General features: G+C 36.2%; 1 protein-coding gene across 1 annotated transcript; it reads right to left on the reverse strand.

The window, feature by feature from the left end:
• Positions 1-23,754, reverse strand: LOC109100626 (patatin-like phospholipase domain-containing protein 7). Its single transcript, XM_042778814.1, has 36 exons — positions 23,559-23,754; positions 23,038-23,084; positions 22,423-22,491; positions 21,352-21,439; positions 20,870-20,949; positions 20,468-20,556; positions 20,198-20,338; positions 19,914-20,073; positions 18,784-18,864; positions 18,573-18,701; positions 17,512-17,592; positions 16,335-16,476; positions 15,569-15,652; positions 15,365-15,450; positions 15,127-15,279; positions 14,943-15,020; positions 14,390-14,595; positions 13,520-13,651; positions 12,401-12,524; positions 10,962-11,075; positions 10,780-10,846; positions 10,503-10,652; positions 10,347-10,410; positions 8,843-9,011; positions 7,870-8,052; positions 6,649-6,767; positions 5,566-5,722; positions 4,747-4,863; positions 4,585-4,654; positions 4,381-4,497; positions 3,803-3,951; positions 3,178-3,330; positions 2,950-3,066; positions 2,779-2,863; positions 2,476-2,591; positions 1-1,447 (listed from the first exon to the last, which is right to left on the reverse strand). The coding sequence occupies exons 2-36, from the start codon at positions 23,080-23,082 to the stop codon at positions 1,286-1,288; spliced, it is 4,077 nt and encodes a 1,358-aa protein (XP_042634748.1). The 5' UTR covers positions 23,083-23,084; positions 23,559-23,754; the 3' UTR covers positions 1-1,285.
• Between the last annotated feature and the right edge of the window lie 817 nt (positions 23,755-24,571).

Consider the following 24,571-nt stretch of genomic DNA (forward strand, 5'->3'; position numbering starts at 1 on the left):
TCAAGACAAAAACAAAATACAGTTTATTAGGAATCCACATTTTAAGACATTTGCAGAATGACACTAGATTCTCCCATCAATTTGAAAAAACAATTGCATATTCTCATTTGGTTTTTCAGATGTCAATACTGTGGTTTCTTTAACTTTGGAAACTAACTGACCCTAAACAACCAATGCTGACAACATAAGTGCTTTCTTTTTTAGCTTTATGTCAGTGTTACAACAGATTTGAGCAAAAACTATTGGCATACAGCATTATGATTGTTCCAGAAGATTCAAAATCAATGGCATGACCATGAAACTCCAAATTAAAGTTAGTCATGGCGGCAATCAAATCACACATCAATACTGGCATTGTGATTAGACTGTTAGACTATTTCTTGACCATTACCCAACTCCCATTGTCTTGTATGGCTAGTATTAATGTTAAAAGGCACTACAGTTATCATACAGTAATTTTCACAACAAAAACAAGAAATATAAAAAATACTGCATTGATAGGCTTGCTTTTCTTAGTTGTATTGTTTGATCACATGCAGCTAGAGGCATGATTAACTAATCAGACTCATTCGGTATGACATACGACGCTGGTTAGTTCAAATCGATCACTCAACTGTCCATAGATCATGTACCCCTGAGCTAGGAGTTACTGACCTGTGTGCAACAGCCAAGCTGCGGGACAAATCGACTTGCCAAACAGTCTTTGAGATGTTTAAATGAAACAAAAAGTCGACATTGGTCATCTGAGCTTATAAACAGAGAAATCTATATTCAATATCATCACTTTCTTTTTTTTTTTTACTCCAAATCCTTATTTCGCTCTTTTCTGATACTTTCATTGACAGAAGAAAGAATCAGCCAAACATGCAATCCAATCTGTTTGTAAAGAATGTTGTAGCTGATTGTTTTAATTGTGGAATTTCCTCCTCTACTGATTAACTAGTAATTCAAGACAGAGTGAAGACAACACTTGGCAATCAAAAGAGTTCATAGTCAGCATGAAACTTCACGGACACTCTTGGATAGTCTTGAGTTACTGCTCAGATGCAAGGCCAGGTATTATTTCAACCTCATGCCATGTTACCCAGCATGTCCATCTTAAACTTCCATTGCAGCAATAAAAGTTTTGTTTGGATTTCTTTGTATGAGAGGGGAAAAAGGCTTGTGTAAATACACAAAGTACTCAGTCCCTGTTCCTCAAGGCCTGGACGTACTTGGAGTGACTGCAATGTTTACAGAAGGCCAAACCTCAAATTGTTTGTTCACTGCCATGCTGATATCTGGGTCAGTGGTCGGGATGGAGGGGTTTCAGTTCTTGTGCTTTTCTTTTGTGGAGGGCTGGAGGACTGTTGGAGCTAGAGGTCTGTGCTGTTTTGGAGGACACGGGCCCTAGGTTTTCCACGTCAGAACGCACACGCTGCCTGTGAGACCTCTCGAATTCTTCATCCTGGGCATAAGCATTAATGTGATCAGTCAGTTTATTTTTTAGAATTCATAGGACTTTTTGGCTTTTTCTCATTTGATGTACTATGTAGACATACACGACCTTTCAAAGGTTTGGGGTCGGTATGATATTTTTTATATGTTTTTGATAAGCCTTTAATGCTCACCAAGGCTACATTTATTTGACAGTAATAGTGAAATATTATTCAAATTTAAAATCATTTTTTTCTATATTAATATATATTTTTATGTAATTTATTCCTGGAACATTAGCTATTACTCCAGTCTTCAGAGACACATGATCCTCCAGAAATCATTCTTATATGCTAATTTGCTGTTCAAGAAACATTTCGCATTATCATTGTTGAAAACAGTTATGCTGCTAAATATAATGCTAAATTTTTTTCCGGATTCTTTGATGAACAGAAATATATTTATTTGAAATAGAAATCTTCTGTAACATTATAAATGTATTTACTGTCACTTTGGATCAATTCATTGTGTTCTTGCTGAATAAATGTATCAATAAATGTATGAGTAAAAAAAAATCTTCCTGACCCCAAATTTTGGAACGGTATAATCTAAACTCAAAATTCCCTTTTCAGTCCACCCATTTAATTTTTGTGCATGAGGGACAAACTGATTATTTAGAAATTTCACCATGTTCACTTTTCAATATCTGTATGAACCATGCTTGTTTAAATACAGACATCTTAAAGATACAGTAGCATTTCTATTGTAAAATTCAGAGAGAAGGTTGAATTTTTTTCTTTCTTTGATGTAGATTTAAGAAACCATCACTAACATTAAAAGTGGATCTAAATGAAATGACATGACAAAAATGTATGCTCAGATAAATCAAATAATGGTGAACCACAGCTGCACAACTTACTGAAATCAGAGTGTTTGATAATGTTAACTTAAATTAGTACTGTTTTGGTGCAAGAAATCATTGTCATAACAAACAAGAATAAAATGCCACAAAAGTGTAGAATATGTCCCTTTGAGTCTGCATGTGTACTATAGACTCACAGTGTCTGCGGTCAGTTCCTCCTCTGTGTGCTCGCTGTAATGGTTGTAGAGCTCAATGTCTGACAGAGCACTCTCTGCCATCTCCTCTTCATAGTCCGTGTGATAGTCTGATTCATCTGTGGGAAACATGGAGACATTTCCGACCCATAAGCCTAATGCACAAATCACACAACACTAAATGACATCCAACTAAGCAGAAGCAAAAAACAGATCAATATGCTGGGAATTTATTCCAAAATCCCTGAAAACGACTGCCAAATGTGCTTTTAAAAGGTAAACTTATGAGATTTAACATTGATTTACCATCCACAAGAGCTGGTTTGACTGGCTCAATCCGTGAGACGATCTCAGCCAGATCAGTGAAGGAAGCATTTGGACACGTTACCAACTGCAGAAACAACAATAAATTGAAGTGAAGGACTGTTTCGACACATTTCAACTTAATAGTCTCTCTTTCAGGTGATCCAGGCTCACATTGTTGCTCTGCGTTTTGTGAAATTCCTCCTGATGTCTGTCCTTCATCATCTTTTCCACCACGCCACTCCTGCACCACACATCAAACACCGTCTTCCCATGCTGGTAGCCCACTTCCTATATGCGCACACAAACACATGAGGCCAACCAAAAACAATATAAGCAAAGAACAAAGACTTAATACTTAGAGTGCAGAAGATAAAAAAAGTAAAGTAGAAAAAAACTCACGCTAATCTCATCGAACTTGCCAAACTCAAGTGTGCGGTATCTGTCGATGGGAGGTCTGAGGTATTCACAGTATTCGCTATTCTTAACAGATTCAAGCTGTCTCACTGAGCACACATAAGCCAGCCGGGCCTGGATCTCAGTCATGTTCAACACCTGAAACAGCCACATACACTTCTCAAGATCTTAAATAAACTTTATAAAAAAAAAAAAAAAAAGAAAAAGAATCTAGATTTGAACAATTCCTGAAGAAAATTCAAGTGCTTATGCATGTAAAAGTATGTAAATATGGCTCAGGTTAATGCAAATCTATGGGATATTTTTGCTGTTTTATCATCTGTGGGGTAAAAATCATAAATCCAATAGCTTAAAGTAATAACATACCTCGTCTCCATTTGCACTTATCATTCATTTGATGATGAAAGTCTTACTTGTGTGTCAACGTTTAATAATCACAAAAAGTTGACACTTAAGGTGTGGTCATATGTGCAAAATTTTGCAGGCAAAAAAGGTCCATATTGTTAATAGGGAAGTGATGTATGATGCATCATCAAATGTGGCTGCACCGCTTGCCTTAGAAAACACAACTAATTAAGTAAACATTGCACTTGACTAATGTCTCCCTCACCTTGACTTTCTCAGCCAGTGGGTTGAGCCGTTTCCATAGCAGCCACCAGCCAGAAAGGGCGTCCCCGTAGTTGGTGAGGTTGGTTTCATCTTGGCTGCCCACGTCGATGGCAATAACCACCTTGGCACCCATGGAGCGTGCCACATCCGCTGAAACAGGCAGAGAAGACAACAACCTCAGCAACAATGAACCACCATTATTACAAAAAGACCAAAATTACCCAATTCTTCAGATCTGATAAACTCTGATAGTAGTGAGCTGAGCCATTGACAGCACACTCAAGTCCGCCCACAGTCTCTTCACTGAATGTCATATGCATATTGCACACAAAAATGGCTCAAAGTTTCATGAAAGTTTTATTATTGGGGTTTCGACTATTTTAGAACCCTCCCCCAGACAGATCTTTCCTGTCTAAGTGGGTGGTCCTTGGCCAGAATAAGCTAGATAATCTTGGTCCAGACTTTATGGCAATAGCTACATTATTTAAGTAGATTTGCAAATATGAAATAGTGTGTTTGTCATGGTACACTGGGATTTGACTGTCTTTTACTGCGGGGAGCTAATGTCCTACTACACACCAGGCAGGTTGTTGATGTAGCCTCCGTCCATGAGCAGGTGTCCATCTTTTGGATCACACAGTGGTGGCAGGTAACCAGAAAGAGACATGCTGGAACGCACATATCTCCACAGGGAGCCTGTGATGGAGGGACAGGAAACGTCAGACATTTATCCCGTTTAAGCAGAGGCTCATAAATGCAGGTGGAGTATGTGGCAGTACGGACCGTCAGTGTGCACTCTCATCACGGAGGCAGTGATATCTGTGGTGATGTTGAAATATGGGATCCAGAGATCCTGGAAACAAGCCAAACACATTTAAGCTGCTGAATATGGCAGATTGTGATCCAGTGTAGGATTCTTTGAGCCAAAAAGAGCCAGTTTCCTACCTCTATCTGTTTGTCCTTGAAGACAGCATTAATGCTAGAGTTGAACGAAGCACCAGAAAACATAGAAGTGATAGGGTAGGTCAAGTCCAGCATTTTCTTAAACACTGATGTCATTTCCTGGAGAGGAAGAAAGGGGAAAAAATAGCTTTTTGTGTCCAATTTAATAGGCTTTTAAATGGGAGAAAAATAAAGCAATAGATTGGATTGAGAAAAAAAAAAGAATGAAAATTAATAGAAACATGAAAAGGAAAAGGAAAGGAAACAAGAAAAGGAATAGAAAAAAGTAAAGAAAAACGAATAGGAAAAGGGAAAGGAAATGAAAATGAGTAGGAAAATGAAAAGGACAATAAAAGAATAGTAAAATAGGAAGAAAAAAAGAATAGGAAACAGGAAAGGAAGTGAAAATGAATAAGAAAATGAAATAAAAATTAAAGGAAAATAAAAAAAAGAATATAAAAAGTAAAGGAAATGACAGGAAATAGAAATGAAAGAAAATTAAAAGGACAAAGAAAAGTAAATGGGAATGAAAAAAGGTGCAGTAAACCAAAACTGTAAAGGAAAGGATAAAGAATAGAAAAAAATAAAGAAAAGAAAATGAAAAATAGAAAGAAAAAATAATATGAATGAAGAAAAGGAAAAAAATAAGAAAAAGGACCAGAAAACAATAAAATGAATAAGAAAGGTAAAGAAGAGAGAACAGGAAAAATGAAAAGAAAAAGTGTTTGATTCATATTTTTTTGTGAGCACTGAGATGCATTTTCAAGTAGCACAAGGTTCGTCTCAGGTTTTTGAGTGTTTAACATTAAAGTGGTCTCTCACCATCGCCCATTCTCTGGCTCTGATCTTCATCCTGCTGTAACTACGCTCCTCTGCGTACAGCGCACCCATCATGGAACCGATCGAGGTGCCGCCCACCAGATCAATGGGGATTCCCGCCTCACTCAATGCTCGAATGACGCCCACCTGACAACAGCCCCTGAAAGAGGGAAAATGTGAAGAAGGGACAAATAAACCCAGTGATACAAGACCAGTCAATACATAACCTTTCACTTTGGTTCAGTTCTATTGGTCCAAAACAATTATGATGCCCAAATACGGCTCCCTCTGTGCTGCTACATTGTCCAAACAACCACTTGAGCCAACAAACTGGCAGCATGACGACTACTGATGAAAGGAAGTCAGGAGTATGAAAGATAGTCTACTTGGGCCCAAACCAGTATCCATGTTGGAGCATGGAATGTCCCCACCATGTTCAAAACATCAAAATCAGCTCAAATAATAAAAGACTGCCCTGAGATGGACACCAACTGGCAGAAGAAAACAAGGGCGACCAAAAACAACATGGAGACATACAGTGATGGCAGAACTAAAGGAGATGGGTCAGACATGGGGTGAAGCACAGCATGCTGCAAAAGCGGAAACAAATCGTTGATGCCTTATGTGCCACCTGGGACGAAGGGAAGTAGGTAGTAAGTGAATATGGCTTGATTAAAATCAACAACTTGAAATTGTGTCGTTCTCTTTCTGATCAACACTTTAAGGGTTTTCTACCCTGAAGGAACTGGGAAGAGTTAACACTGTACACAGAATCAATCACAGGTTACTACACAAAGGAATGAAGGAAGAAAATAGCAACCAACCTTTAAACACCTCCTGCCAACCACGAAAAAGACAGAATAGACAAACAGAAGCTGTCAGAAAATAATTTAATTGACAGAAAGAGAGCAACAGAGGCAAGAGGTTAAACAAAGAGTGAGAGGGGGTGGTGAAGGGCTTTTTAAGGAAAATGCCAGTGTAGTGTCAACAAGAGTGGGAGTGTGGAAATGCATTCAAATAGTGGAGGTGTTTTTCCTCACTTTCATAGTTTTATTTATAGGTTTAATAGGTTTAACAAGTAAATACCTGGCTCCTCCGCCCCCCAGCACCAGCGCAATGGCGTTGCCCGTAAGAACACGGGCCAGACGTGAGAAATCAGAGTGGCGATCGGCGGGTTTCTGGAACACACGCTGGTACATTTCTCTCTGAAAACACAAATGACAGAGGAACTTAGACCAGCACTATGCCAAAATCAGGGGCCGGTTATATAAGCTCACTCACTATGTTAAGAATGTGACTTAAGAACTAGTCTGACCAACTAGCAGTTATTACATTTACATTTATGCATTTAGCAGACGCTTTTATTCAAAGTGACTTACAGTGCATTCAGGCTATACATATTTTTATCAGTATGTGTGTTCCCTGGGAATTGAACCCACAGACTCTACCACTGAGCCACAGGAACACTGCCCATTTTATTAAATGGGCAATTGTACTCTTCAGATTCAAATTAGACCAATCTTCGTATTTAAGAAACTGATTGAAGAACGACAAGTTATGAAAATTACTACAGAATTTAATTTCATAATAAAAAAAATGATCATCAGTGGTGGATCCTGGCATTGTAAATGCTCTCCATTCGCCACTCTCACCAAAAATATTGTGACCTACCAATCAATCTCACATGCTCAGACCCTTAGTAGAGCTGCCAACACAACTCACTTTGATAGCCACTATTGGGAGGAGAAAAAAAAAATAAAAAAATCTTTTATTAAGAACTTAACCTAGAACCATGTAATTTTATTGGTAACATTGTTTTGTTGCCAATCATACAAATTTTAATTAATTAAATTCATTTAGAAAATTACATTAATTTATTTCTATCTTAGCTATGCAGCAGATCAAAAAAGAAGGCAGCTTTATTTCTTAAAGTTCTTAAAAAAAAAATGTCTATAATTGGTTATACTTTGTGGTTTCTTTTTTTGCTATATGATAAAAAAGACTAAGATTTGCCATGACATAAGTCAATGGAGTTCAAGGACACACCAGCAGCAGCCTGGGAACCTTGACAGGAATATCAAGAGTGTCTTAAATACATAGAATGTTAGCAAATGTATAATTTAAAATGTAGCAGTCACAAGAAGTGCTAAGGGGTAAAGTAAAATAAAATAAAATAAAATGTCTTGCAACATATTGTGGGGTTTGTGGCATCAAAAAGTCTGAAATCCCCTGTGCTAGACCATTGCATGGCTTTCAAAATGATGCAGTTATTTCAGTGAAACCATGATGTAATATTGAGTGCTGCACCAATTTTGGCAGGCTCCTCCTGGAGAAGACCCTGTGGGGGCAGGATAGGTGAAGGTGCCTTGAGATCCAGCTCCGCATGTTGAGCCATTCGGCTGTTCCTTTGGGAGGAGGGCCGTCCTCACGGTGCAACAACACCAGCTGTTTCTGCGCTCTCACTGCACTCCCCTCTAACATACGTTCCAACTGAGAGACAAAGAGACACAGACATTTTTTAATAGAAAGCACTGAATACAGAATTAATCCATAAATATAATAGAAAAACATAGCAATTTCTTTCAGAAGGTCATTTTGTTCAAAAGAATAATTATTGATTGGAAAGGGCCCGTGTGCATTTAACATCCACATCCTCTCTCAATTCTTTTCATGTGAATACAATTACCCATTTCAGACTTGTTTAAAACATCAGGGCTTTGAGTCCCTGATTCAAAGAGCAGCGCTATAGTGATCGTACCCTTTAAAGCCTGCAGGACATACACGATCAACAGGGATGTTGCTCTACCCCAGACCTCTGATCCAACTTCAAATGCACAGGCTGGACTGTCGAAACCCCTGGATATCTAAAACCTCTCTCCCTCGTGCACGTAAATAATTAATCTCTTGCTCTCTAGGAAGAGAACTGAGTAAGTCCAGCAGTTTAACTGGAGTCCCACCAACATGGTTTATTATTGCCTGTGATCAGAGCAGTTCAGCGGTGACTTACAGTACAGAAGATAAGGGGCAATTTTTAGCCCAGTGCGTTATGGTTCAAATGACTTAATGTTTTTTGGGCTCAACCTATAAAAGTACCTGCCATCCTGAGCGAATGATAAATTACAGGCCTTGAAACCCATTTCATTTGAGTTGGAAAAGGTTTTATATTAAAGACTCTTCTATTTGCAGTGGAAGTAGCCACAGCTCTGAATCTTGGTATGTGAATTTTAGCACCAGTTCACTTAAGCGTTTTTCACTCTGTGATGATGTAACACCATCTTACCTCTCCCACGGCTGGGTCCTGCTCTCCCAGTCCCACGATGATGATGCAATCAGCCTGTCTGATGCAGCGCTGAGTCCATGGAGTGAGTGACACATCTGTCTGATATAGGACTATGCGGTGGATGTCTTCCTGCTGACCCAGCCAACTTGATAACCTGTACTCATGCACACTGGCATACAGAGAGAGAGACTATTTTCAGCTACTTCTCATGGTATCAGCAAATAAATTGATTTGTTCCCTATATAGTAAGTTATTTCTAAAAATGCAGATTGTTGAACTTATGCCATTTATAAACATGTCAAAGTCAAAGAGTCAGGTTAGAATTGTCCAAGATTAGAATTCATCCAAGATTAAAATGGATATTTGTTAATTGAGAAATTCTTCAAAGCATATAGAGTGTTTACAGTGGACAGTATCCCTGTGTGTCTGTTCTTTTGAACTGTTTTCACAAAATTATTAAGTAGAACAACCATTTTTAACAATCATAATAATAATGTTAATTATTAACATTTCTTAAGCACCAAATCAACATATTAGAATGAATTTTGAAGGCTCGTGTGACAATGAAGACTGAAGCAATGACTGCTGAAATTTAGCTTTGCTATGACAAAAATAAATAATATGCTTTAAAATAGAAACGGTTTTAAATTGTTATTTAAAATATACATTTATTTTTTTTAATTGTAATAATATTTCATAATATGCATGTTATTTTTGATTAAATAAATGCAGCTTTGGTGAGCTTAAGGGACTTCCTTCAAAAACAAAAACACAAAAATATTATCACTCCCAAATTTTGGAATGTTAGTGTATGTAATGATGACATGCACTCTAAAAAACAAAAACAAATATTGCTTCATTTAAGACCGTGTGAAATTTAACAAAGACATTGCTACGAAATTTGAGTTTCTAATGAGGACTAGATTTTGCACAGATTTTATATATTTGATTATTTGTGAGCATTACAGTCTGGGGTCCTGTTCTAGCTACTGATAAATGTGTCGGATCCTTGTCTCTGTGGATCTACTTCTGTTAAACTGTCCAATAAACACGTGATGGATGAGACCTTGTCAATATTCTTGAGAAAAACCAGGCCAGTATCAGCACTTAAACGTTTTCTAAATTAAATTCAAACATAAAACCCCAAACTCAGACCACAACAGAAACAAACATCGGCGACAAGGAGAAATGAAGATCTCATGCTGGGTTAGAGGGACAGGACTCATGTGGACTATTTATTTATGCGGTTAATTGTGTTGTTCATTTACATATCACAAAACTGCTTTCATCTCTCTCATCAAACGACTACTTTAATATGTAAAAATAAAAAAAGATGAGTGTGGTGTTTTCAGGCAGCTGAAATACACTCATCCTAAAAATCAGCATGTATTAACAGTGAATCTACATATTCGGATAGAGGAAGTGGCCACACGTTTATATAAACTAATATTTGATTCCATATAAACATTTCAAGCTATTATCCAATGATACTCTGATGCTGTACCTGTCTAACGCAGCAGAGCCGAGGCGCTGTTTGATGATGTCACTAGTCAAGAGAAGAGTGGGGCCTGGAAGACATAAATTTGACTTAAACTTCCTCTCCAATTGTAAACCTTCTCAACTTTTTGATATAAAACCTATATAAATACAGCATCCTCACCGATAGCTAAGAGTGCATGCTGAAGTTCCAGCGTGAACGCAGTCAGAGGAACCTCCTCTGATACCGGGAGCACAGTGACAGTGGACAGGTTTGAGGCAGGGTTCCCCACGTCCCATTTACTACCAGGTGTTTGTAGAGCTAGACTGCGTGCTGGACGTTAAAATACAGATACAATTTAGTTGTTATGCATTAGTGAGTCTAGAAACCTTGGCCTTTAATGCAGGAAATGAAAATGAAACACTGATAGTTTTACACACACATACACACACACACACACCTGTCCACGGTCCATTAACTTGCTGGAGTATCTTCTGTCCAAGCAGGTGAATAAGCCTTGTGACTACCTAATGAGATCAAATAGAGAGAACAAAACTGACTTTATACAGGCACAGAAAGGCCAGAGAAACTCTCATCATTGTAGTTTCTGGCTATAAAGCAAATGCAGTGTGGCTGACATACCTGTGGGAATTTCCTCTTGATGGAACTGAGAGCGCCTTCAGGTAGTTTAGCCAGTTCTGAGTCCCGAACAGCGTGAACCGTAGTTGCTCTGTTCTGATGGGTCAGAGCCTCCACCTGCATTCACACACAAAAAATGCATGGAAACACAATTAACTGATTGACTTTGAAGCTTGCTTAGGTACAAATACATCAGAAAAACTTTATTTGCTTGAAAAGAATCATTTTAATATTTTTTTACATTTTACAAGTATTTGTTGTGAAGAACCTAAAAAATAGAAAGACTGCATTAAAGGGACATTTGACCCAGAATTGGGGTGGTTCACATGACTCCACTGTTGTTATTGATTAATAAAAATAGTTTTTGGTAAGTGTCATGGATCTAAAATAAAATGAACTATAAATATTACTTGAAAAGCTTAAAAGAAAAATTTTAAATGTTGCTTTGGCAACTAACCGAAATAAATAGTTCTGGTTGAAGCACTAAAACTGAAACTGGAAAAAAAAAAATATTTAAGCTATATAAAATGGAAACCAATACTATAAAAATCAAAGTTAGTTCAAAATCAAAATATAAATAAATATATAAAAAATAGGATATAAATAATAATAAAATAACACTGTATGACTTCATTATTACAAATTCTTCTGAAGTCATACAACTGCTTTCAGCAAGTAACTGAAATTTGTTATTCACAAAAAAGAAAATAAAAAATATTTTAACAAACATACAAGAGAAAACAGCTCCTAATTTAGACATACAGTATATTTCTGTTATTTAGACAAAATATTTTTGCTCACATACAAGAGCAAACATCAGCACCAACAAAACTGACTGAGACTAAATTTGGATTATCAAATCAGGCTTTCATTCACATCACTCACGTCCATGGACAATGAACCAACACTGTTCTCCCAGCAACGTAACCATGGCATCGACATGGACAGGTATTCTTAGCAGCATAGGCGTCACCATGGAGACGCAAATGGCATCAGCCAATCACAATAAAACGTTATGAATGATGAGTTACTAGTTACTGGGAGATACTGAAAGTTTCTCTAATGCACGCCTGATTAGGGGGCACAAATGCACTAAATACACCAATGCCAGTAAATGTCACCAAACCCATTCTAGGAGATGCAAACACTTGCATACAAAAGGATGACTTTCTATATAGTACATATGCAGCATTATATAACATGGAACAATATCAGATTCATCATTGAGTCATCTTAGCAAAATATAAAGTTATAAAAATTTATAAAACAAATTTTGGTCCGGGATGCTGACTGGTGACTATACAGCCCTTCAGGACTTTATTAATAATATATAAATACATACATATATATACAACAACAAAACAAAAAAAAAAAAATAAAAAAATACACATGACAAGAAGATGCTGTATTTCAATATATGTTGTGCACGTGGAAAATCTCACCACTCCAATGAGATCTCCTCTACCGTACTCTCCAGTCAGCTCCTTTTTCCCATCCTCCTTCATAATGACGGAACGCAGGCGGCCGCTGAGCACTATAAAAGTACTGTCAGACTTATCACCCTGCCTGAGAGAGAAAAAGAGGGAGAAAGGATGAGGTCGTTTATCATAGAAGATTTATGAAAAAAATAAAAAACTTAACTATATCATACACAGTCCAAAAATATAAAAAAAAATCAACAAGAAAAGAAGAGAGAAAAAGATCATAACAATAGAGTTATAAAAGACATTAAATATTAATATATACACATCGCCAAAACTATTTTATCTGGAAGCAATCAGAGTTATTAAAAAGACATTAAATATTATATATACACATTGCCAATATGAGGACATGCAGATGACCAATGGGTGCTTATTTGAATCGAATGTAACAGTAAAAACACTTTTTTTTTTTTTTTAAGTACCTAACATTCAGCAATGCTCCATTAATTTGATTAAAAATACAGTAAAAACACTTGTATTGCAAAATATTATTACAATTTAAAATACCTGTTTTATATTTTAATATGTTTTAAAATGTAACTTATTCCTGTGATGGCAAAGCTGAATTTTAAGCAGTCCTTACTCCAGTCTTCAAGTCACATGATCATACATTTTTTTGGAAACCATGATTTTTTTTGATGAATAGAAAGTTCAAAAGGACATAATTTATTTGAAATAGAAATCTTTTGTTTTTTGATCAATTTAATGCATCCTTGCTAGTTAAAAGCATTAATTTCCTTCGAAATATTATATATATATATATATATATATATATATATATATATATATATATATATATATATATATATATATATATATATATATATATATTTGGACAGTACTGTATAATTTCAAAAACCAAGGGAGCTTGTCTTCATTGTAAGACTTTTTGCAACTGGATGCAGGTGAAATGGTAAAAAATTAATAGCCTGCAAATTAAAAGGTTACATTTGGCCAAGCAGTGCACTAATGGTACTTATTTATACTAATAAAGAGGTTGAAGGTTGAGAGAAAATAAATAGGGTGAAAGGAGAAAAAAAAATGTAACCAGTAAATATGTGAGGAAATGAATTGGACCTGTAGACAGCTCTGCCCGCCTCCACAGCCATCCAGTCAAGGGCAAAATCAATCTGTCTGACGAAAGATGACATCCTTCTTACAACTGTATGAGCCACATTCAGCACCACCGTGGGCTCAGCTCGCATGATCCTGACAACACACACATTAATATGGGAGCGGATCAACATGTCAGCTGGAGAACCATTAAAACCAGCAGCCAGAGTATTCTTATGTTCATTATATGCCTGCCAATGTCAACAAGAAGTTAAATTTGGATTAAAAAGTTACTTATAACTATGTATTATTCTACTATTGGTGCAGGTGATACTCATTTCACATGCACAGAAATAAGCCAATTATAAAGAAAATCACTTGCACATAAAGGACTTATTACTTGTGGCCAGAAAGAAATTATGATTAAATTCCTGCTAATTTTTTCTGTGCTTTCTATATAGCAGTTATGGATGAGACTAAGCAATTATCTGAACATAAGTTATTTTTTCCATAACAGTCTATTCTAGCCATATCAATTAATGGATAATTGTACATATCAGTCAAACAGACCCTTCCTACCATTTAAAAGTTTGCGGTCGGTAAGATGAAACAAAAAAAAAAAAATCAAAGAAGGCTATTCTACAGACAAAGGGTGCATTTATTATTATTACAATGTTAAATAAGTGTTGTCTATTTTAATGTGCTGCTTGATATTTTTGTGGAAACCATAATACATTTTTTACAGGATTCTTTTTTAAATAAATTTTTTTTCAAAAGAGCAGGATTTACTTGAAAAACCCTTGACCCCAAACTACTGAATTTTAGTGCATGTCAGATTAAAGAGACTGTGCAAAAAACCCGGACTAACATTAGAAGCGTGGACTGAAAACCTACTCATAGAAGTGTGTTTTCGAGATGGACAGGAAGCTGCTGTCCCGATGCGCCCGTACGGAGAAGATAAGTGGCTCACCCGTCAATACGGCCAGCTGACCCACCAGCTCTCCTGGGTGAGCCACAAACAGACACGTGTCCACCTCTCTATCAATCATCCGCTGGTACACATGCAGCGTGCCCGAGATCACAAACTGCACACTTACATCCTGAGGACACACAGCCAAGCAAATCATTTGGACAGAGTAACACATTAGAAATCCATTCAAATGACATTGCCTAGCTATTCACACTGGCCAGATTTCAAAATCTATTGAGCTCCATGTTTAGACAGCATTTTTGGCTGATGTAAAATTTGGCATCAATATTACGCCCCCTTCTAAGATACCTCATTTTGTATACATCCTTATGTAATTCTATGTTAATGAAAAGCATCTCAAATCGGTCACCATTTAGGTTAGCATGTTGTCTGTGAACACATATATAGGCAGCAAACAGCCACTCAGCTCACTGGGTTTTTAGCCAGTTCATATGCATTTTCTGTACAACGTCTGACCTGATCTCCTTGGCGAGCTACAACAGATCCAGCTTTAACTTGATGGAGCGTTACTCTCCCCTCCAGCAAACTGGGGTCCTGGACACACACAGCACGGATAAAAATATTCAACACAAACACATAAATCAGTCTAAACATAAATAAACCATGAACTCATATCCCACTAATGGAGATGTATTTTGACCTGCAGCTGAAAAATCCCAAGCAGATCCTTCTTGGCAGCCTGGAAAATGGCGCCCACTTTACTAGGGGGAACGTCAGAGTGTGGTGCATTGTCTATGTAGTGAATCACAGTGGACGGAGCATGCTGCATGGTTACACTCTTCTTCAAAATGGACTGAAGAGCATAAAACATCAACATCTTTTTTAATATCTAGAGATATTCAGAAAGAGAGAGAGATCAGATGGAGGAGGAAAAAAACCTTGTGAATGACAGAACTGGATGGAGTATCATCTATGGTGACTCGGGCCCGTTCATAGGCCATGTTCAGGTCATTTCCTGCCACTCCTGCACACAAACACATAGAAACCAGATCTAGTTTGTTGAGTTTAGTACTAGAGGTGTCATTTCTCTGTAAAAGCAAATATGTGTGGAGTGGACAGACAGATGGTAGATTATCTGTTACCTGAGGTCTCTACAGGCATGGAGACCGAGCGAGACCTCCGCACGGCTGTGGACGTGTTTTCATATGATCCAGCTTGCCCTCCATCTAAGTGATGAAACATTTATATCACTTTCAAAACAGCCATGTACAATATTTCTATAAATCTTTTTGTGAAAAAAAAACACTGCTTCTGACTTCAGGACTATCCATAGATGAAAGCAAAATCTGACAAAAACACTAGAAGCAAAAATATTCATATTACAAAGACAATTTTTTTTTAACTTAGGGTAAGGCTTAGTCTGTAATAATTAAAGGGTCCCCATCCTGGATTGTAAGATTTTTGCAATGTATTTGAATGTCTCTTATGCTCACCAAGACTGCATTTACCTGATCAAAAACACAATAAAAACAGTAATATTGTTAAATATTATTGTAAAAAAATACTATTTTGTAATGTAATATATTCCAGTGATAACAAAGCTACTTTTTCAGTTATTATTCTAATATGCAGATTTAGTGCTCAAGAAACATTTGTAGAGGCTTTATAAAGGATTTATTAGTGAATTAATCTAAATCTGAATATACATGTATACTGTGCGTAATACACATACGTGTACTGTATGTGTGTGTGTGTGTGTATATATATATATATATATACACACATAATCTAAAGTGTGTATGTATGTATGTTTGCGTGTGTGTTGTGTGTTTAATATATATATACACAAACATACATACATATACACACACACACACACATACACACACATATACAGTACACGTGTACCTGAGTCTGTCAAGTTCTCTTCAAAGCCCTGCAGGTGCTCGTCTTCTGTTTGTGTCTGAAAATGGGATCTGCGTGGGACTCTGCTGGGACTCCCCTCAGTGAGCACACTGTTTACTGCGGACAGTGGCACTGCTTGTCTCTCCTAAACACACACACACACACACACACATCTTCAGATAGACACTTACAAGCATCTGGCACATATTAAACAATTCTCCTGGTCTAAAGTAACAGCCATAGACTGTCTGGTGTCTTTCACCATAGAAAGATGAATTCAATAAAGAAGTCTTAACTAGTTAAAAATCATAGACTCCTAATTACTCATAACAATGATTTATGGGTCACTGAAGTGACAGAATTTTTTTTGTATCAAGGTTAATTAATTCAATCATTTTTTTCTTATTTATTTTAGAAATTCTGCTATTGTTTACTAATACAAAAATACCATAAAAGTGTAATTAATTTGTTTTAAGCGACTTCTAAAGCCATACAACAGCCGGACTGAAACTGAAGTCATAACTTTTTCTGAATATACTTAAAGTTTTAAAAATATTTTTTTCTTTTTAACATCCTTATTTGCTATTGAACCTTATTCATTTTTACACTCTCATCAGAACATCATAAACATCACAAAATGAAAAAAGCAGAAAATAACAAAATGATAAGTGTGAGAAATTCACAGAGTTTATGCTGTGTTGTCACGTAACCTTGTCTGCAGCAGGGACTAAATTGTATTTATAGCTGATGGGAGAGCACTCAAATTCACAGTGCAAGCCAAAAGTACTTTATTCAAAACGGAAAACAACTCCCTTGGCCTGTCCATGCAATGAGGAGAGAATTACGTGTGTGTAGGGTTGTGCTGTGACATGAAGTGATGGCTGATGGGAGCTTTCCACCCAGAGGGTGTTAAAGTCAGTGTCCTTTAAATGAAACCCGAAGTCTTATGATCCATATTATTCAATCTAGCTGAGTTTTATGGCTCCAGTGCAGGAGTGATTAATGCTGATGGGGGTTAACATAGCATGAAATAACACTGAGAGTGTGTGTGTGACAAAAGCACATATTTTAGAAGTGATACTGAGATTTAGTTTTTTAGTGTGTGTGTGTGTGTGTGTGTGTGTGTGTGTGTGTCCTTAAGTAATAATGCTGAGATGTAGGTGTGTACTCTTGCTCCAACCTGATTGAAAAGCTCGGTTGTCAGTCCCAGGTAGTTGTGAAGTGCCAGAAAAGTGACTCTCTGCAAACGCACCATGATTATCTAAACAGACACAAACAAGCCACAAATTAACACTGTCGTTCTTGTAAATTACTTTAGTTATTTCTGTAAATAACAGTTTGTGGTCTCACAAATAATATGCCAGTGCTAATGCAGTAAAATGAGACGTATCATGGGAAAAAACAGCCAGACCACCGATGAAGAATGTAAAACATACAAAAATTGTCACTTTTACTGTATCAGTAACCATCAACATTACATATAATAATATTATTCTTTATATATCTGAATCAGGCAATATTGGATATTTATTTGCTATTTTGATTACTTTTTCCATTATCTAAACACTCAAAGTTAAAAGCACAACCAACTTAATAACACTTTTAAACGTAATCTTTAAATAATATTAAAATGAAATTTTCATACTGTATATTATATAAATGTTGTGATGCCTAAATTCACGTGTAACATTTAAAATGACTTTATGACAACCATTTAGCTTTTAATGTTTTATTTAGTTTTAATTTATTTAGTTTATTTGTATAGAATTTTAATTGTAATATTACAATCACTAATGTTAATAATAATGATAATATTAAGAATAACAACAACAACAACAACAACAATTTATATGTAGTACTATTTAATTTTAATATAGGCCACATATCGGTGCCACACATATATATTAGTCATAATATAACAATATAACATAATATATTGGCTTAATTTTTCTATAATTTTTATTTTTTGGAAGCCCATAGTATTCAGTTACTTGGCTTCACCGAAGAACTATGGTGTGTATTGTGCTTTCATATAGTGCTCTAAATGTACATTGGCAAAAATAAATAAAACCTTGGTGAACATTAAAAGTGGACTTTTTAGGGGAAAAAACATGATTTAAAAAAAAAAAAAAAACGGTGTATAACACGGCCAATGATTACACTGTGGTTGAGACAGATGTTCAGTAAGCTAGAGGTCACACTGATGCAGACAGCCACGCCAGAGTTCAAGCCCCTCTGTACCTGTATGACTCTCACTAGCGTCTCTGGGTATTTCTCAAACACTGACTGGAACGCTGAGGCAGGCAGACGCAGTATGGTTGACCTGACCGCTGCACGAGCAAACACAGTCTTATAGGGAGCAGGATAACCCTGGAGAGAAAGGGAAGATCCAAAATTAATCTCAGTGCACTGGGGTTGGATAAGTCGTCAGGAAGGCAGACAGAGAACTTACTGTAATGATGTCTAGAATGCTGAGCAGACTGTGAACACTGTCCCCGGGCAACACGTCCTTCACCACAGGCTCTGTGCCATCCTAAAAGACACACATACAGAAAGATAATATAATAACTTTAGTGGAGGGCACCAAGTTTAATTACTCATATGCCATTTAGCTGACACTTCTTATTCAAAGTGACCTACAGGGAATTTATTGCAGGGACAGACCCAGTGAAATAAACAGAGGTTAATCAAGGAAATTATGGTGATTGTTCATAAATCAGTTGCTGTGTGGTTCAAACCCACTAAGATTTTGAACACAATAAAATACTATTTTATTAGTTGTATTTTCACACTTGAAATTGTGCACCCATAGCAGTGCTGGAAACAGTTGTGCTGCTTAATTTAAAAAAAAACAATTTTTTTGGAACCTGTGATACTTTTTTTTCAGGATTATTTGATGAATAAAGTTAAAAAAAAAATAGTGGTTATTTAAAATAGAAATCTTTATTAATCGCTTTTTATCAATTAAACACATCCTTGCTGAATAAAAGCATTAATTTCTTTAAAAAAAAAAAAAAAAACATTTATATTTTGAATAAATGTTGTTCTTTTTAACTTTTTATTCATCAAAGAATCATGAAAAAAAGTATCACAGGTTCCAAAAAACATATTAAGCAGCAAAACGGTTTCCAATATTTATATTAAATCAGCATTTTAGAATGATTTCTGAAAGATCATGTGACACTGAAGACTGGAGTAATGGCTGATGAAAATTCAGCTTTAAAATGGAAAACCATTATTTTAAATTGCAATAATATTTCACAATTTTACTGTTTTTTTCTGTATTTCTGATCAAATAAATGCAGCCATGATGAGCAGAAGAAACTTCTTTAAAAAAAAACACTACAAATCTTACTGATCCCAAACTTGCTTACTTCCTCTTAAAATTACAAGTGACAATCCTTTCTTAACCTAGGGTTAAATGTAGCCTTAACTCGAGATTAAATAATAAATTAGCCTGTAATAAAGCGTAGTGGGAAATAGCCATGTGCATGAAGTTGATGAGCGAGTCAACTGACATTCTCTAAACCAGTGCTGTAATGATGGAGTACTTCAAAAGTTACTTTTAAAGCTCATCCTTACAATCTCATGAATGCAAAGCTCCAGCCTTCCATCCTGAACCACATAAATGCTGTCGTCATCATCCCCGGGCTTGAACAGCCCCTCTCCCTCCTGCAGCTCCACAAACACCATGTGCCGACACAGCTCCAAAAACAAAGGCTTCTCAAAATGACCAAGTACCCTGAAAAAGAACAACATTCATCTTTAGATGAACACCAGACATTTCATTAGGCTGAAAAAGTACCATGGGATTTGTATGCAGTGCAGCTGCGATCATATGACCCCACAGGGTCAGAGTTGTTCACCTGACGTTCTTGAGCATGTAGAGCACCTCTGAGGGCAGGTTTGAGTTCTGCACGTCAAATTCAGTGAGATCTGCCTCCAGGAGAGAGGGAGGGGGTTCTTTGGGCTGCAAAGTGGGCGGCTCCTTCCTGATCCGCAAGATCCTGCATGACATCATAGCAGGAGTCATACAAGAAGCACTGATCAGACAGCTCCTGATTTAAATTGTGTGGGCGATAAAACGAGATGGCATATGCTCTGTAAAAATTAGGTATGTGAGAAGCTAAACAAACCTGCGTGCTATACTGAGAACTTTAGGCCTCTTCCGAGAGCGCTGCTTAGACACCGAAGAGGAGGATGGTGTCGAGGACAAGGTCTGGACCTGAAAGATAGAAATAGAAAAATAGGAAAAAGTGAAGGATGGAGAGTAAATAAAAATAGCAGGCTGTTAGTCATACAGGTGCCACATATACAGTATGGCCAAATGCCACACTCTATGCTGCCCTCCAGTGGACGAAGACTAAAGTTTCAGCTGATGTCAGTTAATTACACCTATAAATGTGCATTTGTGAAGTCCTGCAGAGTCAGAGTCTGAACACTCATCTATTAGTCTTTCAGCACAAATAGACTACTGTGAATGTGACTATTAATCACAAAATAGAACAGGTAAGCAAATGGATTTCAGCGTGACCCACCTTTCTCATGATTTTCCTGCCATAAAAAAGCACTTTATCTCTTTTTCTGAAGCGATAGCGAGGAACACCAGCCTGTTGATCTAAACACACACAAGCAAAAGTATAACGAATAGCAGTACTCTAGTTATACACTACCATTCAAAAGTTTGGTGGTCAGATATGAACACGTTTCTTTAGCAAGGGTGCTGCATTAAATCAATCAATAGTGACAGTAAAGACATCCAAAAACGTTACAAATATTTATATTTCCACAAAAAAATAAAGATCAAGTGACACTGAAGACTGGAGTAATGGCTGATATCACTGTTTTTCTTGGTGAGCATCTTTCAAAAACATTTGAAAAAAATGTACTGATCCCCAAAATTTTTAACGGTATGACCACAAGACACTTATTCAAGTATCAGAACTGAGCAACAATGTAAAAACAACATGATGCTCAAGCCAGTATACAGTTCTGTTTTGAGCACAGAAGTGAAACATACTCGCCAGTTTATATCTGCGGTAGAAGAAAAGCACAGAGATTCCTATCAGACACACAGCCACCACGGCACCGATCAATACACCCGTCAGCTGGAACAGACAACAGTCACAAAAACATAAGATAAGGGAGATTATCTGACATTACAGGAAAACTGATAAATATACTTTCATCAAAACACACTTTCCGTAACAGAGCAAAAAATATTGGCAAATATGCTACAAGAAATAATCTTCTCATTAAAATGGGTGTATCGGTCAACAGAAACATTGTTAACCTTCTGTAACTTGTTACAGCTGATCTGAGTCAGTCAAATGCAGTTCCCTTTGCACTAGAAACTAATGTGGAAAAAATAGCTTTCCAGAGTAAGGGCCCATTCACACCAAGAACGATAGCGATATGGTTTTAAAAAATGTTCTAAAAAAAGGACAGCCCCACATCTCAACTATAACGATAACAACACAAAGGAACAATATCGTTGGAATCACGTTTTTCCATCTGATTAAAGATAAAACCATTGACAGCCAATCACAATCCACCTGACTTTAAAGCACTTGAGCATTTAAAGTAACAGACAGCAGAACTGCAGCATTTGCTTATAATACTTGTGGCAGCCATATCACCCTGTAGCCCAAGACTGGTCGCCCACTGAAGCTAAGCAGGGTTGAGCCTGGTCAGTACCTGGATGGGAGACCTCCTGGGAAAACTAGGTTGCTGCTGGAAGAGGTGCTAGTGAGGCCAGCAGGGGGTGCTTACCTGATGGTCTGTGTGGGTCCTAGTGCCCCAGTATAGTGATGGGGATACTATACTGTCAACAAGCACCATCCTTCAGATGAGACTTTAAACCTAGGTCCTGACTCTCCATGGTCATTAAAAATCCCAAATTTGCGCATTGGCCTCGGACCATCATGGCCTCCTAACAATCCCCATATCTACTGATTAGCGTCATCACTTTCCTTTCACCAATAAGCTGGTGTGTGGTGGGCGCTCTGGCGTGTAGATGCTAATATATTCACGGTTATAGTTATCGTTCTTGGTGTGAACAGGTCTTAATTCAGAAAACACATCAGTGTACCATGGTGGTCTGCATCCTCTCCTCCACAAACTGCTGCAGACGGGAACGAATTTCACTCCCGATAATAGCCTGAGGAAATACACAATACACAAACAGTCAGACGCACTCACAATTATGTCTATTTTTTGGTTTGAAAATAAAAAACCCTCTGGATAAATCACCCTTTTATATTTGTATTGTATAATTTATTTCCATTAATACAATACAATAATAAAAAAAAACAGCTCATGTGGGGTTTCTTTGAAATCATATTTATTATTTTATTCAGACTTAAAAGTTGAGCTCAAACGAGACTCAAAGAGGACGGTGCTTTCTCAGCTGCTTCCTGTCATGTGCAAAAACACAAAGGCACTTCCCCTTGAAAAAATTATGGGATCTATCAGCTCAACCACTAATCTAACATTCTTCAGCAAAACTAAAAATATTGTCATTAATTAGGCCTATTCATTCTCATGTCATTCTTCAAACACCATACTGTACATTTTTTTTAAAAAAAAGAGGGAGTGGACAAACAATCAGCAAAGTACATGAACTGATAATGATAGACTCATTACGCATAACAATCCAGCTGCTACAAAAAATAACATTTGAGACAGTGAGATGCAAGATACTTACAGGATACTTGCACTGATGTCCATCATCATTCTCATTCTCTCCCATTTCTAAAAAGACACACTCAGTTTATAGAGAATGGGTTTAGTTGTTTTTAAAACATAAACGGTTTTGTTTTCTTTAATGACAGAGAGCAAGTAAAGTGTCAAAAAGTCTGAACTTTTCTGTGAGTAAAGTGTTAACAGACGAACTTCTATTTAAGCTGCGCTTAACACGCCTTTGCAAACCCTTATATTATGCAATCCTATGGAAAAAATAAGCATGCCAGTTAAATATGAAGCGGTGTTTATGTTGTCATTGAAGCAGAGATGACATTCATTAGTGTTATGGGCGTTACAGCTAACTTATTTAAAGTGTAAACAACAACGTCAATTTATAGAAACAGTTGAATTTTGTTTTAGGTTTAGACCCTTTGCACAAAAATATCAATAAATCATACATATCTTACCAAAACGCTTTTCAGCAGGTGATTTATACGTGCTAGAGTAATAAGCTAATTAGCCAGCGTTCATTAGCTTACTTACTAAAGACAGCGAAATTGAAGACCAATCCTGAAATAATCCCGTTTATTCATACCACAGCTGCTGGCTGGGTCACTTTCTTGTCATTTCCACACAAATTTCACTCCAGTGTTAACTTTGGCAGCTCCTTTTTCGCCCCATGAAATCAAATCTCTGCTGTTACCCTGACAGTCTTTCGCGTGGCAGTGATGTGCAGTTTCATTGGCTACAAAGAACTTCAAGGGGCCAATCAGGATCGCTCTTGTTTGACTATTAATTTATATATATTTTTAATGTTATTGGTATTATCTTGGTATTGTGTATGTTGTTTTGTTTTGCATGCTATATATATATATATATATATATATATATATATATATATACTGTCAAATGATTAATCATATATATATATATGTATATATGTATGTATATATGTATATATATTAGGGCTGTCAAATGAAAAATCATGAAAGTCTGAGGCGGACGAGCCAGTATAAAAAAAACAACACAAATATTTATAATGTGTATATTTATTATGTATATATAAATACACACACATGCATGTATATATTTAAGAAGAATATGTTATGTTTATATATTAAATATATTTATATATAATATAAAATATAAGAATATAAATATATAAATGTATATACATTTAAATATTTTCTAAATATATAATTTATGTGTGTGTATTTATATATACATAATAAATATACCCTGTACACATACATATATTATGTAAACAAAACTTTTATTTTGGATGTGATTATGTGATTAATCATTTGACAGCCCTAATATATATATATATATATATATATATATATATATATATATATATATATATATATATATATATATAATATATATATATATATATATATATGTATGTATATGTATATGTATATATATATATATATATATGTATATATATATAGCATGTGTATGTTGTTTTGTTTTGCATGCATACACAATACCAAGATAATACCAATAACATTAAAAAAAAAATGTGTGGAGTGTAATAAAACTAAAAGTAA

Source organism: Cyprinus carpio, chromosome A21 (genome assembly GCF_018340385.1).
Source record: "Cyprinus carpio isolate SPL01 chromosome A21, ASM1834038v1, whole genome shotgun sequence".
NCBI lineage: Eukaryota > Metazoa > Chordata > Actinopteri > Cypriniformes > Cyprinidae > Cyprinus > Cyprinus carpio.

Coding starts and splice junctions, on each gene's coding strand:
- LOC109100626 (XM_042778814.1), bottom strand. CDS start 23,082: ATGGGAGAGAATGAGAATGATGATGGACATCAGTGCAAGTATCCT. Junction 8,053..8,842: donor AGGACCCAGCCGTGGGAGAG/GTAAGATGGTGT, acceptor TTTGTCTCTCAG/TTGGAACGTATGTTAGAGGG. Junction 1,448..2,475: donor AGGAACTGACCGCAGACACT/GTGAGTCTATAG, acceptor GCTTATGCCCAG/GATGAAGAATTCGAGAGGTC.